General features: G+C 42.3%; 1 protein-coding gene and 1 long non-coding RNA gene across 2 annotated transcripts in view; both read right to left on the reverse strand.

Moving 5' to 3' along the window:
• The window catches only part of LOC126162524 (macrophage mannose receptor 1-like), a 163,707-nt gene that overhangs the window by 14,677 nt on the left and 132,875 nt on the right, over positions 1 to 16,155 (reverse strand). Inside the window, exon 4 of the mRNA XM_049919096.1 lies at positions 7,611 to 7,862. Within this exon, the coding sequence (XP_049775053.1) occupies positions 7,611 to 7,862 (252 nt within the window). The remainder of the gene's footprint in view (positions 1 to 7,610; positions 7,863 to 16,155) is intronic.
• Positions 12,443 to 16,155, reverse strand: part of LOC126162525 (uncharacterized) — a 40,521-nt gene continuing 36,808 nt past the window's right edge. Inside the window, exon 3 of the long non-coding RNA XR_007535083.1 lies at positions 12,443 to 12,478. This is a non-coding gene — a long non-coding RNA (uncharacterized LOC126162525). The remainder of the gene's footprint in view (positions 12,479 to 16,155) is intronic.

A 16,155-nucleotide genomic window follows, 5' to 3' on the forward strand; every position in this document is an offset into this window, starting at 1 on the left:
CCAAATTTGTGTGTGTACTTGACAATGAAGGTGGAAGTTTGCACATGAAAACAATGAAAATGTCAAGAAATCGTATTTAAGAAACCACAGTTAACACATGGTTAATACCGGCATGTACTCAAGGACAAGAAATAAATCGATAATTTCTCACGATCGTCAGCGCATGGATAGAAGGGAACCAAATTACACATCGCTGCTATGGTATGGGGAAACGTTATTGGAACACACAGGCTACATTTGCGCATCAGAGAAGCCTACATATTCCCCCTGCAATAATGGAATAAAAATATTGCATGCCACAGATAAAAACTAACAGAATTCGTGGATGGAGACAAGAATTTCTATAGAATGGTGTAGCACTGTACCTGTCCTCGAACTAAAAAAGCATTATCTTGCAATCTCGAAATCATTCAAGACAGTCTGGAAGAAGATGATGACTTGCAATCAAGTATTTACAGACGATGAAATAATTCCTTGTCGTCGGGTACCAAGACCAGTGCGAACGTCTGTGATAAAAAGGGATCATCCTGCGAGGAACCACTTCACAGCCATGAGAAAACTACGAAGTGCTCATAACAAAATGAGTAATATGACTCACACTGTCTTTAAAAGGTTTTTCGACATTTAGCGCAAAAAGAGAATATTCTCAACTTTGAAACAAAAACATATTTTCGAATTATTTTCTTAAATTGTACCGTAACAGCAGTATTGAACTTTTCAAGCTATGCTGTGAATTCAGTTGTGTTAATTATAAAATGTGACACGCAATGTATGTTTATACTATTGTGTTTAACGTAGTATATCTGTTTCGTAGCATTGGTACAACATGTTTCAGTAAACGATCGGTTATCCAAAATATCAGTTATCCGATAACCCCCGTCCAAAACTGTTTCTGATAACTGATGCTCTACTGTAACAAAAGGAAACTGGATACACACGAAAATAGTTCAGTAAATGTGTTACATACATACAATATTTCATGATGTTTATTGAACAAGTAAAAATACAGTGACCAGAATACCGACCCATGCGTCTGATGAAAATTTAAAAAGCAACTTGAAAAGAACTTGATATCCTGAGATCGTAATAAAAGGGAAACAGCGTGTCCCACGTCATTGTTAGTGCTATAATGGTGTCCAGATAAATTTTACTTGAAGTTGGAAATACGTCAGTGAAACCGAATTTATTTTCACGTTTTCTTTCGTGGTGGGATTTGTCCTACAGATACAAAATTTGCAACAGAAAAAAATGACGTAGCGGCAATCTAAGATAGAAGCTCAAGCTTAGTACGCAGTCTCAGCAATGCTCGTAATAGTATCATCTGAGGAAGATTCTTTGTAGAACTGCCAGCTATGAGTAACTGCACAGCCTGACAAACCGAAGCAGTTAAAAGGGGAGCAGGAAATGAAACGAAACTTTGCAGGTTGAGATGATACTTGATCACGACTTCGAGTCAAATTTATAAAAGACTTGGCAGTATGATAGCACTTATCAATATGACGTTGCTCTCCGTCTAGTGCATGCGCTGATTCGGTTGGACCAAGCTATCCCACCAATATTTTAAGTTGTCCTTTGCATCCTTCGCACTACCTCTGGCACGGAGCTGATGTCCAAGCTGGCTCCACACATCGAGGAGATGTCTGCGGATCTTCCTGGCCAAAGGAGTACCGCAACAGCAAGTCATCTCGTACAGGCACGTGCTATGTGAGTGGAAAATGTCAAAAGACATGCTGTCGCATGTCAGGCAACACAAGGACCTCTACACCATTTGACAGCATACTCGCCGACGAGTGTCGTTCGGGATAGTTAGAAACGATCTTCGTCACTGAACGCAATGCAAGGCCATACACTAACAGTCAGTATTTCCAGGTCACGACCACTCCCAACGGAGCCGTTTGTTTGGTGGTGTTAACGCCAGGCTACGCATCGGACTGTATTTTTTTTCTTTTATAGCCCAGATGTCACTAGTCTCCAACCAATGCTGCGGTATGACGCAGAATTTTACAGGGAGTTCACTGCGTGTTCCTGGTTCGTAGGCGCAAATGTCGTGGTGCACAATACGGCGATACTGCCTTACGTTGGTGAAGCACGATCGACCAGAATCTTGATGGAGAGTATGGCTGCCGTCACGTTTCGATGCAGTTCAACATCAAATCACTCACACACCTCAAGCTCCTACAAATCCGGATACTGCGCTTTTCGACTGGCGAGCCAAACAGAGACCCACAATGACGCTCCCTTCAGACTGCCTTCCGGTGCTGATAATGCCGTCTCACGCGCCTATGTGGAATCTCAGTGGCATTAAAAGTGATCGCTGAACATCTTTAGGTGTTCATACTCCTCATATATCCTGTCGGCGTGATAACAACATTAAAGAGGAACGACATTAATGCACTCAGGTAGCTGCACACCTTTCAGAGAGAATTGCAAATCTACATATTTACACACTCGCTGTTGGTGAGTACGTGGACGAAGTTACACTGGTCATGTCTTCTAGATGCTTCACGTTTTTTTCAGGTAGAGTTGTTAAGCTCAGTACGTCAGACTTAAGACCACTGCAGAACACTAGATGTGGCCCACGTAACGTCGCAGTCTGCGCAGAAGTACCGCCAGCGCTTCTTTCTCCACGTCGTCGGATTGGGAGGCCGCTATTAGTGAAGAGAATGTTCACATGCCGTAGCTCCTTGATCAGTCTACTTATGTGTGGATTTAAGTGAACTTTGTAGAGTCTTAACGAAATGATATTCCTCCCATCGATATTCTCGCACCAGTGGGAAGAACGTTCCAAAAAGACTGGCCATGCCACGCACTCTCTTAAGAATTTCTTGGAAGGTATCAAGACGGTGGCTGCATTTCTAAACAATTCGATGCATATGAGTTGAGTAAGATGTTAGGAGTACATAATTTTCAATTGCTGTTGGGAAACGAATATCCTACGCTTAACAAAGCACCTTCGTTCAGCCACATTTTCAGAGCTGACGTTTCTGCTACGGACAGATTTGCGAATTCAGAAATAAATTCGTTTGCCTGTGTTCAGTCAGTTTTGTAGAATCATACGTACATGGAGAATGATTTCAAAATATTCATTCTGTGGTAGGAATTATTTGCATTGCTGGTTCTACAGCTTGTTCAATAGACAACGGTGCCGGGATTAACACATGTCACAGTATATCTATTATGTCCATTGTCGTTATCAGTACCCCTCGTATTTAAAAAAAGAATCTGGAGCGATGGAATATTAGTTGTTATCGCTAGTCAACAACGCTTTCAACAGAGCGAGTATTTATTACAGATACACAGTGAGCCGTAGTTGTGTCCGGCTCTTCGAAAAGCGCGCCAGGCGGAGTGCTTTTGCTTCGCGTCTAGTGTTTGCGCTGGCGCTTTCGGTTTGGCGCTCTTTTTGGATCGCTACCGCCCTCTGGCGGGAGGTGGATCAAGTGTACGGTTGCGTGACGATCTAGGCAGTATGTACTGGTCGGTGACCGAGAGGGGAGGTGGCGCGAGCGGGGCGCTGTTGTTGGTCGTCAACTGCTCGCCATATGATTTTCCCAACCTCTTGGCTGTCAGGGGCTAAGTCTGCCTTACCCGCATGTACGTGGCTTATGAAGCTTAGAAGCCGTGGTGGAGGAGATCAGCGCGTGTGACCGTATGTCTTCTTATCGGCCGTTGAAACCACTGGCAGCGGTTGGCTCTGACGAGCATTTGGAAGTGCAACGAGTTCCCGGCGCTGTGGTTGAGTGTGAGAAGTTAAGTGCTGTTGTTATGTAACAGAGTTACAGAAGGTTTTCAAGTTCTACTGAAGTGTATGAGTGTATGAGTTTCTTCACCAGTGGTTTTGTTGCGGTCGTCCCATCATAGTTTTCGTTTGCCTGTCCGCGGGAATGTGGTAGTTGCTTTTTGGTCGGGCCGTTTCATTGACACCTCGATTGGGTGATTTAGGGTCGGTGTCGCGTGTCTCTGTGGTTCAGAGTCTGTTCAGGCACCGCCCTTGCTACCTCTTCTGGTTTTGGGTAACTCCGGGAGGTGGTGGCTTGTAATGGAAGTTTTGGGACCTGCTGTGGCCCTGTAGACCATCAATACTTATTCTTCCTATTGTGATTTGGGCCCTTTTACACGTGTCACTCCCTAACCGAGCTAAGGAATTTTTTTTTGGGAACTGCCTTTAACGTGAAGGTTTGTGTGCCGGCTTATTCGCGTTTATCCTGTAACAACTGATAGATGTAATATAAGTTATGTAACTGGCGAGAGACAACTATTTTAGCTTTAGTACAAACTAGCTACTTAAAGGTTTCTTTGTTGTTGAAGGAATTGTTCTCTTATAGGTACAACAAGTTTAAAATGTTATTATTGGGAAGTTGTTAACGTCATACCTTGCGATATCCTTTACATAGGGAAAATTTGCCAGCTATTTAAAAGAGCTTTTTTTAAATTGTTGTCTTATATATGTGTGTGTCAAGTTAAAATCTTATTATTGGGGAGTTGTTAACATCATACCTTGCAATCTCCTTTCATAAAGAAAATTTGTCAGCTATTCGAAATTGTTTTGAAATGGTTTCTTTTAACGCCAGATTAAAAATTTATTACTGAGAAAGCCTTTTAAAATAAAAAGATAACCTTAGCAGTGTATGTTATTTCACCAGCACCTCCTGGCCCCTACTTCCACGATAACGTTTTTGGAATAACATGTGTACTTGAGTTGTTGTTTGTGAATCGCCCTAATTGACGGTTCGCACAGGTGAGAAATTCAGCCATGTCTGTTTCATTGGTATCAGCCTAGCATTTCTCTCGAATGATTACTAGAAAGACTAGAGTCTACATCTGGGAAGTCTTACTAGAATATGAACCCAACTCCGCCCAAATGCGAAATGTTCAAATTTGTGTAAATTCCTGAGGGACAAACTGCTGAGGTCATCGGTCCCTAGATCTGCACACTACTTAAACTAACTTATGCTAAGAACAACACACATTCCCGTGCCCGAGGGAGGGCCCGAACCTCTGGCAGGAGGGACCGCGCAGTCCATGACATGGATCCTCAAACCGCGCGGCCACTCCGCGCGGCTTCCAAATTACGAGTCCAGTGTCTTAACCACAACACCACCCCACACACGCAAGGAGAAGATGAAAGGGCTATGTCTATTAATGGTCTGCTTATCTAGTACTTGCTTACTGCACAGATTGCTTTGGTTAGTGAAGGCAATTGACTAGATTGAAAATGCGTCGGCGTTCTTTTTACAGCGTCCATCGGCGGCGAGGTGAGGTGGCGGGGGGGGGGGGGGGGGGGTGTCTACTAAAACTTGAAATCCTAGGTCTGGTATAGAAAGATAAATGGTTGAATCATTCGGGTGTGTATCTAAATCCTAAATGACATTCAATATTCATACGTATCACCGCAATAGTAACAGAGGTTACGTAGGGTAGTGTTTGGCAAACAGCAGTCAGCATAACAGCATGCGTTCACGTAGCTGTATCAACATTTGAAAATTAATGGCAAAGAAACAGCACTCGTTATCACTGACTTATTGGAGTTCATTAACTGATTCTGGTTGACTCTGCACTGTGAAAAGATCGTACAAGTTTCAACGGGATGGAGCCTAGCCACATGACACACACAAGCGGCTCAATCCTAATAATGCTGACATAATTTCTAATAACTCTGACAGACTTGGGATGATAAGCAATTATACTGTAACAATATAAGGAAACGACATTTCAACCTCGTAGGGTCACTCAAACCAGCAGGTACATGATTTAGGTACACAACCATCAAAAGTAACATGGTATTCCCATCCCAAAGTTCTTGAGTAGATGAAAACGATTTTGTACTTAAGGAGAGGAAAATAGATTTGGTTTTAGTGTATGATGAAATTAAAAAGCTTCATACCAGACTATAACCAGCTTCCATTCAATGAAGTATTTGCAACCTATGAGCTCCCATTTTATCTCGCGGTAGCACACAATTTGATTCCCACATGCGGAGTGACTACGACTTAGCAGTACTAATCTAAACTTGGTACTGAGTAACTACAGAGGTAAAAATGAATGCTGCGTATTTATTTATTGTCAATACTGGACATAACAGGAAGCAAAACTTGTTTTTTCTGTCAAGTACAGTCATAAGTAAACGAAAATAAAGAAGGTAAACACATTCCCACTTGATAAACACACACAAAAAGAATAAAACCGTACAAAAGTTTCCACTGCAAAGACTACAGTTTCGTCTCATTGTCATCTTGCATAACACACTGTTTATGAAGCAACTGGCTCTCCTCTTAATTGGATACACTTCTGAATGCTTGCAGGCATAATCCTTTTCAAATTGTCCAGGTAAGTCTGTAGGATATTGTCTCATTCCTCCAAAGCATCCTTTATAAAGCCCTGTAAGGTCTTGGGTTGTACAAGATGACTGAAAACCGATTATTTTAGCGTGACCCATGCATTCTCAGTGAAGTTGAGATCTGCAGAATACGGAGGCCACTCCATCCGAATGATATTGTGCTGCACTAGGAGGCTGTTCAAAAGATTGTGATGATAGGGGCGTGCATTGAACTCAATTAGGGTGAACCCGTCTATTCATCAAATGGAGCCACAATGCGTGCAAGGATGTTCCCCGATACTTCACGCCAGTCATCATCTCGTGTATCCTGCGGCCATGCATGGTTCCACCGAAAACGTATCTGAACTATCTTGATATGGGTGGTGTTCTACGACACAGGGTGTAAATGTTGTCCTCGTTGCCTCCATACACGAATATCAGTATTTTCAGAGTGGAGACTGATAAGGGTCTCATCAGAAAAGAGAGTTGTATATCACTGCTGCCAATTCTACAAACAGCGGTTTCGTGCCCATGCGACACGAGCTTGTTTCCAAGCCAGATTTATAGGGGGAGCCTTGAGAAGTGTTCCAGCATTAAATTCATGCTCATGGAGCCTATTTCGCATCGTTTGTGTTGACACTTGCACTCCTGCAGCAGTTTGGAACTGTTATTGTAGACGAGTAGGATTGTGTCGTGGGGGTTTCTGCTTGCTCATATACACAGACATCTGTCCATCTTGTCCGTTCCTTTGGCTTCCGCGGTCACTGTACCTGCCTCAAAGAAGGCAAATTTATTATAGAATCTGCACCGTAGTACGGATCTCCGTCAGACAAATGCAATTTTCCCTCCAAACACGACTCCACCGAACAAACATTCAACCGATCCAGAATAACACAGAAGCGAATCCAGCTCAGTAATGGCGAAGTCTCTTTCAAACAAGGAAGACCAATGGGCGAAAATTCGCGAATGATTTCCATTTGTCTAATGTCAACTGACTAATCAAGGACGTAAAACTGCTTCAGTGACTGACAATAGCGGACCCCCACGAAAGATGGCAAAGATCTGCTACTTGGGCGAAATGAAAACGTGGAGTTAACAACCATCATTCAAAGTGTGGGATATTATTTTCACTTTTGTCATTAAGAACTAATATACGAATAATTTAAGGGTTCAATTTCAGATATTTATGCATACAAATAATCAGCAATCTGCACACTTCTTTCCACATTTGATGTAAATAGCGTTTGTAAACTCCACAGAAACAAAAATATACCGACTAAAATCGTAGGCATGTTACCATCCAGCCCAACGAATACTCCTTCGCTGGCTTGATCGGTGATTCCGAGGAAGGCGTACCATATGCCCTTCTCTTTGGGGAAGATCTGCTTCAGGCCGTCATAGGCGTAGCGGTCCGGTGGTACTGCCAGCTGAGCTCCCTCTTCCTCGCAGGTCTTCTTGGCTTCCAGCCACTTCGTGTAAGTGCGGTGAAGCTTGATTAGAGCGTAGCCTGGTACATAATGGTAGCCTCGTGGTATGTCCGGCACCTCGGCTGCAACAACATAGGTCAAAAACACAGTGGATCTTATGTATCACAAAAAGACGTTAAAAGATAGGCCGAATTATTGTTCTACTGCATAGACAAACACGTGGTTCGTGGGAACGTGTATTTAAGGTGTGAACGATTCAGCAAGTCCATCATCTTCCCTCTCGGTTTCCTTCTCATCTGCTAGAAAGGACTTCACAAACCCACATACGCTCTGTAATCTTGTTCTGAGACTGACTGGGCTTCTATTAATAACTTTAAATTTTAAATGTGACTTTGTTATTGAAGCTCCTACCTTATTTCTTTTAAAAGAGGGTCACAGAGGTGGGTTAATTAGAGTGCTTTGATACTGCTTTAAACCTAGTGCAAAATGAGTTTATCATTAGACTCAACGTTCAGATAGATAAAATATATTAAATATTTATTAATTGTGCAAACTGACGCTTCTTCACCGAATTGTAAAGAACCAGCAAATCGTGTTCAGGAACTCAAAGGCCAGAAAATTTGCAGACACTATTTTTATGTGCCATGTGTCAACTAAGAACTTATCCTACTACCCTACTGGAAGGAAAAATATCACTATTTCACCTTCCCGGTGACATCAATGTCATCAGAGCAGGATATTAAAGTCTCTCGAACAGTAATGAGGACACCAACACTCGGTTAGTCACCTTATAGTCTGAGATGCAGGTTATTTCATGTACCACTTTCACTGCTCTCCTTTCCTGTTCCAGTCGCGTATAGTCTGCGGAAAGAAGAACGGCTCGTGAGCCACCCTGTGGGCTGTAATCTCCCTAATTACATACTCTCTGTCTTTTTGCGAGGTATACGGAGAAGGAAGCAACATATTGGATGACTTCAAGGAACTTACGCTCTGGGAATTTTAACAGTACAGCATAATGTGGTGAAGAATGACTCTCTTGCAGAGCATGCCATTGCAGCTGACAGCGTTTCCGTGATGTTATTGCGCTCGCCAAGTGAACCTGTAACAAACGTGCTACTCTTCTTTGGACCTTTCCTACTTCCACTATCAGTCCTATCTAGGAAGGATCCCTAACGGTATGTAATCGTTATACTTTATATTTGCTTTTTGTTGAGAGTGAATTGCTACTCCCTGCACCAAGCATCGATACTCTGCAGGTCTGTCTTCATTTCGCTAGAGTTTTCTACCGTTGCGATTTCTCTGTATGCAGCATCATCAGCGAGAAGCTTCATGGAACTGAAACGTTATCGACAAGGTCTTACATATAACGTGAAAAGTGATGGTCTTATATCACTTCCTTACGTCTGAAGACTTTTCTCCGTTGAGAATGACACGCTGTCTTGGTCTTGTATTCCGTACGCTCGATTTTGTTCATCAGGTGACAGTACGGAACTTTGTGGAACATCCTCCATAAGCCAAGGAACACGGCATCCAGCATGGTGCCCGTATCTTCTACTTTCTGAGTGGCCGAAAAAACCGAGCTGGGTTTCACATGATCTGTTATGAATATCAGTCCCACTAGACATATTCACTAGAACCCTTCAGAATTGTTCCGACAGAGTAGCGCCGAAGCCGGAAGTGGGCTGGAAGTTTTGCCTCAGTGTTTGACAGTGATAACAACCAGAGACGAACTTGTGGCGCCATGTGACAAACAGACAAGGCTACGTAACCGGCAGCGAGCAAAAACTTGCGGAGATCCAGGGAGGAAGTTTCCAGATGCAGTCTAATATGATAATGAAGACGTACTGCATACGTGACTAGCCCGAGCTAGTCAGTCATAGATTGTTCTGGGGGCCTGTGGTGGTCTACGAGCCATATAAATAAGGGCACTTCGGTGTACAGAACAGAGTAGGGAACAGCAGTATCCAAACGACACTGTCTCTGTTTCACACGTCGCCGGATGTCGAACTTCGGCCGATTTTCTTGCCTCGACACCCACGGTCGCTACCGCAGTAGATGAAAAACTGATGGGAAGTCAGGCTTAGTGGTAGTGTCGGAGGAGCCATGTTGGTTAACAAGGTACTTAGAATTTCTACCCAACTCCCTCAAAATATTCTCACCGTGTTCCGTACTCTGCACAACTTGTAGCTTGTCTCCAGCAGCCCCTCGGGGTTCTAAATGGGGCCCACAGCTACTTCCACTCATCAACAGATTCGGCTCAGCTAAGACCTAAGTGTAATAGCAACGTTTCCTACCAGCTACCTCTCGGGACACGACAGATTGTTTTATTTTCGGAACACATGTTGGTTCCAATGGAGGAGATTTTCTGTCTCCATAAATGTCATAATACGTGAGGGAAAACATGTTTCAAAATTCTATATCAGACCAAATTCAGCGATACAGGCCTATAACATTAGTTTGTTTCTCCACATTTCCAAGCTGCTATCACCCTTCACAGTCTTATGGTGTGCTACGTGTGCTGGGACGATTATCGTCTTTCCTTCTCCTATATAGGGACTGGGAGACCTTCATCGCACGAATCCACTCTGCGACTGAAATAATGAACGCGCAGCCGTCTTAGTTCAACATTTGCATCATTCCTACATTACCGCTTAACACTCTGCAGTCAAGTTGGAGGTCACAAATCTTGAACATATTTTGTAAGGTGTTGCAGAGAATGACGCACTAATTTGGTTTCTCACCAATATGTTGAACACTGACACACACCATATAAAAACCGTTCTCTAGCTTTGACACAACACAGTGCCGAAACAGTGTTTCTCTGGACGTGGATTCTGTCTTGGAAAATGACCATGTTATCCTGCTGCACAAAGTAGTAAGCATTCCGCTGGCGATTCTGTGCATCCACTTTACTCTGTTGGTTGATACACTGCGAGACTGATTAGAACACCGAAAAAATCCGAAGAAGATCTGCCGCCACAGTTCTCAAACTTCGCCGCCCAGAGCAATGAGACTATTAATTTCCGAACATAGGGCCTTTCAGGGAAAATATGTTGCATTACTTAATCAACGACTCGCGTGTGTCCTGCATACGGGAGGTCAGTGCCTCTGTCATACGACAATGTGTTTCTACATCCCTTCTGCTTCAGTGATTTCTTAAACGCGAAATATAAAACTTCAACTCCCTTTACGTCGGGTCCTGTTGCCATACCAGACTGGCCAACTAGTGACTGGATAGAAGCTTTCGACCCGCTTAGCGATTTTACGTAGGACCAGAATTTTCTCCGTTTCCCAGAAAAGATCTTTTGCTATGATATGCAGGTGGTAGTATTAATTTGTAATAGACGCCCGAATTTGTAACTTTCTCCTGTCATGCTTGGTGCGTTTTTCATTTTTTTATTTTTTATTTTTAATCGGGAATGCAACAGCCTCTGCATCCTCAGATTTTTCCGAAGTTAGCTAATCCACTTGCTCGGCACATACACTGTGCCTGCACGCTCAATTGCCGCAGGCAGGGCTTCCTCCACGTCTGTGATGAGACCTCCCAGCAGACTTGACGAATGCACTTTTATCATCAGCTCTGGACGCTATTCCCCTAAGGGACACGAGGATGTCCCAAAGATTGGAGCAGCCGGTGACCGGTAAACACCTTATCCCTGAGTGCTTGCTCGGACCACGCTAGGGAGCGTCCAGCTGTCCACTCACTTGGTGAGCGGGTGAGGGCAGACAGCCAGCTTCCACATTGAGTCTCGCCCTCAAGCCACGCGTTACCACCCTGCGGCGAGGGCGGATCTCCGCTTCGGTAACGCCACAAAGTGCCACGACAGCAGAGCAGGTGGGTGAAACAAGCGACACCTGAAGTGTCCCATGCGACGCGCCAGATTTTCCTCCAACGTTACACTTCGTGGCAGCAGCCTGACAGTTGACCGCATCTGCAGCTTTTCTCGAACTGAGGCCAGATCCTCCATCTTCCGCATAGAGCAGACACACGCCCTTCCCATCCTATTACTGCTAACAGGAGGAGGGCGGCTTACGGAGGCACCTGCGGATTACAGTCCATGTGTACGAAATTTTGGATGTAAAGATGAAAATCATATTTAAGGGCTCAAGAGTTCGCAGTTTACTAAATATTACTGGGGCTGAAACATTTAGATTCGTATACTTGTCCTATACTGTCGTTAAGCAAGAGGTCTCTCTTAGAATATAGTTTCGTGATTCGACGTACAGTGCAGTTTTCCTCCTGCTACTGCGTGAAAACTTAGTATTTCAGAGAGATGGTGTCAGTAACAGAAGGCTTCATGTATAATTATATCAGCACTCTGATGTCCCAGCGCTAAGGTGCGCTGTAAATTTCGCAAAACAACGTCCGTTAGGAAATAAGGGCATTACAATGGAAAATGATACCGTACATTAGAAACGCAAAGTACTGAAACAAAGTATGACAATGGTTATTACACGCAGTGATAGATAAAAATTCGTGTTGTAGATAATTTGTAGCAATTGTGTTTTCCTTGCTATTATTAAAGTTAGCTGACACCATGCTTTATGACAAAACGTCTTAGTCTTAGACAGTGCTAGAACGGCTAAGAATTATACTGCATGTGATCACTCACATAGATATTGCAGTGCCCCGAAAATGATGCGGTATATAGTAGCGGTAGTCGTGCGTCTCTGTTATTATACTTATTGGTTCTATGAAGTACTCACCTTTCTCGCAAGAAACCCCAGCGCTACCACCCTGCAAAATTACAAATAGACATTAGTGATACAGTTCATTTTCAAGTAAATGGGTTTTCATAGCTAAGTGCAGTAAACATTGGATGTGTTAAATTAATATCATCCTACATTACGATCTATGGATCAAAATAAACTGAAGAACATCAAGAAGAAAATTGCTCATAATAACATACCCACGAAAGCAGATAAAAATAATAAATTGTTTATTATGGACAAAAGTGATTATGCTGAAAAAGTGAAACAACTCATCACACTCAATTTCTGCCATATCCTCACCAAAAGGTTCCACCAAACTTTTAACGGAGAAAGTATAAACTTCATCAAGATCAAGACCTGAATCTAAGTAGGCATATTTGATCAACATTAACCCAGTAGCTCCTAAACTGTGTGGACTCCCTAAACTGCACAAGAAAGGCCAATATTTACGACCTCTTGTGCCAACCTACACCTCATTAAACCACAAAATTACGAAATAATCACATTTCCATATCAAAACCAACACAAAATTTCTATCTAAGCTTGGAATTGTAAATTCAGTGGACCTTGTTAAGAAAATTAAAGACAATTTCGAAAAAAACTTACTACATAATGAAGCTCTCAGTGATCTGGAATACTGGGTGAAAAATCCGCCAACTTCTTAAACCTTAACATAAATGTCACTACGAACACACTAGGTTTCAGAATTTACAAAAAATCCACCACAATAGACACAGTAATACTCTCACGTTTACAATTGTTGGACACTTGGAAAAACTTCCTTTCTCTCCTGTAATTAATGGAAGTTTGTGATTCATCTGCCGCAAGACCAAAATAAAATTTTATTCCAATACTGAAAGAGGTATCTGGGTATAACTTGTACGGCAAAAAAGTGCGGTTTATTCAAGTAAAGGAATTAAGATTCAACGATGAAGTTGTTATATGTGGGAGGAGGGAAATGGATTCGGCTGCATCTTTTCAAACAGGAACCAACACGAGATCTGCCTTAAGCGATTCAGGGTAACCACAGGAAACCTAAACGTGGATGGTCACTCGGGAATTTTAACGCCTTTCCTCCAGAATGCGAGTGCAGTGACAAGTCATGCCATCAGACTCCTTGGATGGAAGTGGTTTTGTACAATGAAATAAAGTAAAAATATGATAGTCATTTATTTCAGATATGGTGGTGTATGAAGTAGTTAGCTTTAACATATTAAACGAATTAAATTTAATCCCATCATTTTTAAGTATAAATTTACAACATGTAAGGATATTTTGAATCCTTCAGCGGCACTAGAAATAACAGCAGAAGAAATCGGTCTGATGAGAGATGCTGGGAGACAAAGTGCAGAGGTATTTTGAAACGAGAATACGATTGGCTGAATCAAAGATTGAAACATGTGATAGATACATTGCTTACGATTCTGTCCAAATCTGGTATAACTTCTTGTAATATTATAGACATGGTACCAACAGATTCATCAAAATTCTCTAGTCTAGTTTTACAATCTCGAGGGGATATAGATCTTGCCACTTAATCTGCTCTTAAAATACAGGGTATTTGAAAAGGAACTCCCTAGTTTTAAGTTTAAATGTAATGGGGAAATAAATGAAAAATTACATCAACGAGTAGATATTATGAAAGAAAATTCCTTCAAGTTTTGTTTAATGTTAGTAGACGTCAACGTGGGATCTATTTGTTGCCCTTTACATGTCTAAAGAATATTCCACATTTCGCCATATATTCATCAACATATCAAGTGTAGCTGTCCCAACCGCCACGACGATTCTTTCCCGTAAATGACTGATGTCACTGATATTTTCACTGGACACAATATTTTTTATGTGTCCCCAAAAGAAAAAGTCCAGTGGGGTTAAGTCTGGGCTTCGTGGTGGCCAGCCTAGCCTATCCACTTTCCTGGAAAGCCTGCGTCAAGAGCCTCACGTGCATAGTTTAATGAGGTGGAAAAACACAAGCCTCAATATCGTCCATTTGGGGAAAGACGTACTCTGTCAACATGTCACAGTAAACTTCCCCGTTTATTGTTTTTCCTACAAAAATGAAAGGACCAAACACACGGTTTTCCATCAAATTGTACGAGACATTAACCTTGGAAGAGTCACGTTGATACTGAATAACTTCAAGTGGATGCTTTGCCCTCCAATTCTGCAGTTATGACTGTTAACTGTTCCACTGACATGAAATGTAGCCTCATCAGAAAAGAGAATCTTTTTTTAAAAAATGGACACCATCATCAATTCTGTGTAGAAAGTCAACAGCAAACTCATAATTTTCGATTTTATAAGTAGGTTTTATTTCATTTAACAGTTGTAGTTTGTAGGCACGGAACTTACGTCTTTTACGCACAACATGATACACAGTACCTTTAGGCACTCCTAATTGTAGACTACGTCTGACAATGACTTCTTCGGGCTCCGAACATACGAAACATGAATCTGTTCAGCAATATCTTCAGAAGTTCTCGGTCTACCTAGTGATTTTGCTTTTAAAGCGCTACCAATTTCCTTGAAAGACTTTAGCCAATGACGGGTAGTTTTTGCTGCAGGTGGTTCACCACCATACTACTACTACTACTACTACTACTACTACTACTAAACTCCGTCTGAACAGGTCTTGGAAGGCCCAACGGTACCGACCGGCCGCCGTGCCATCCTGAGCCCACAGGCGTCACTGGATGTGGATATGGAGGGGTATGTGATTAGCACACCGCTCTCCTGGCCGTTTGTCGGTTAACGAAACCGTCACCATCATACTGACGTCTAAAATTACGTTGCACTGTTGTAACTGACTTGGTTTTCACAAGCTAAGTAAACACTGCGCTTTCTGTTGCGATGTACACCTTTTGCTGAGCTGCTCTGCGCTGCACTGCACGCACGCCTGGACTGAACTGAGGCAACAGAGGAAAAAAACAGTACTGGTGCCGTCTCAAGGTCAAGCACACCAGTCAACTGCAGGGTAGCCAAACTTGGTGAGTCGATGAATCAAACACCACAAACTAGAATATCGTATGTCACTTTGAACAGGTTCTAGGACACATTAAAGCTAGGGAGTTCTTTGTCAAACACACTGTATTTCGGTGGATAACTTCGATATTCACTTCATAAGGACTATGTTGAAGAAATATTATATCTGTTAAATAAGATTTTGCCGATTATCGAACATTTTCATCATGCTAGGTTTACAACCAAATTTGCAAACAGGCTGTTACACGGAAAAGATCAATTATGAAATAGACAAAATACATATTACATGTAGCCAATTCCCAGTGTTAACAACATGGAAGTAGCCATTTTACTTCCAGCAACAAAACAAATTATGGAACTTACGAACCATGCAATAATGTTAAATTATAAATTAAATTAGATTTTGGTAGTTTATATGACACCCGAAAGCTTAGGGGACAGCCGCTGGAAAACTGTCTAGTTGTCAGATCTAAAAAAAAAAATAAAATAAAATTAAAAAAAATAAAGAAAAAAGTCTGTCTTCGGAAATTCCCTTCATAAGCTTGTAGGTCCTGTAGTGAGGAGTGACTAGACAATATTTTGAATGGGAATGGGAACTCATGTCCGGAATCATGCCGTTTCCGTGCTAAAACCATTTGAAAACATGTTGGTAACGCGACCACGTTTACAAATACTTGATTAGGCGTGACCCTTTACATCACTTGTTTTACAGTCCCA

This window comes from Schistocerca cancellata, chromosome 2 (genome assembly GCF_023864275.1).
Source record: "Schistocerca cancellata isolate TAMUIC-IGC-003103 chromosome 2, iqSchCanc2.1, whole genome shotgun sequence".
Taxonomy (NCBI): Eukaryota; Metazoa; Arthropoda; class Insecta; order Orthoptera; family Acrididae; genus Schistocerca; species Schistocerca cancellata.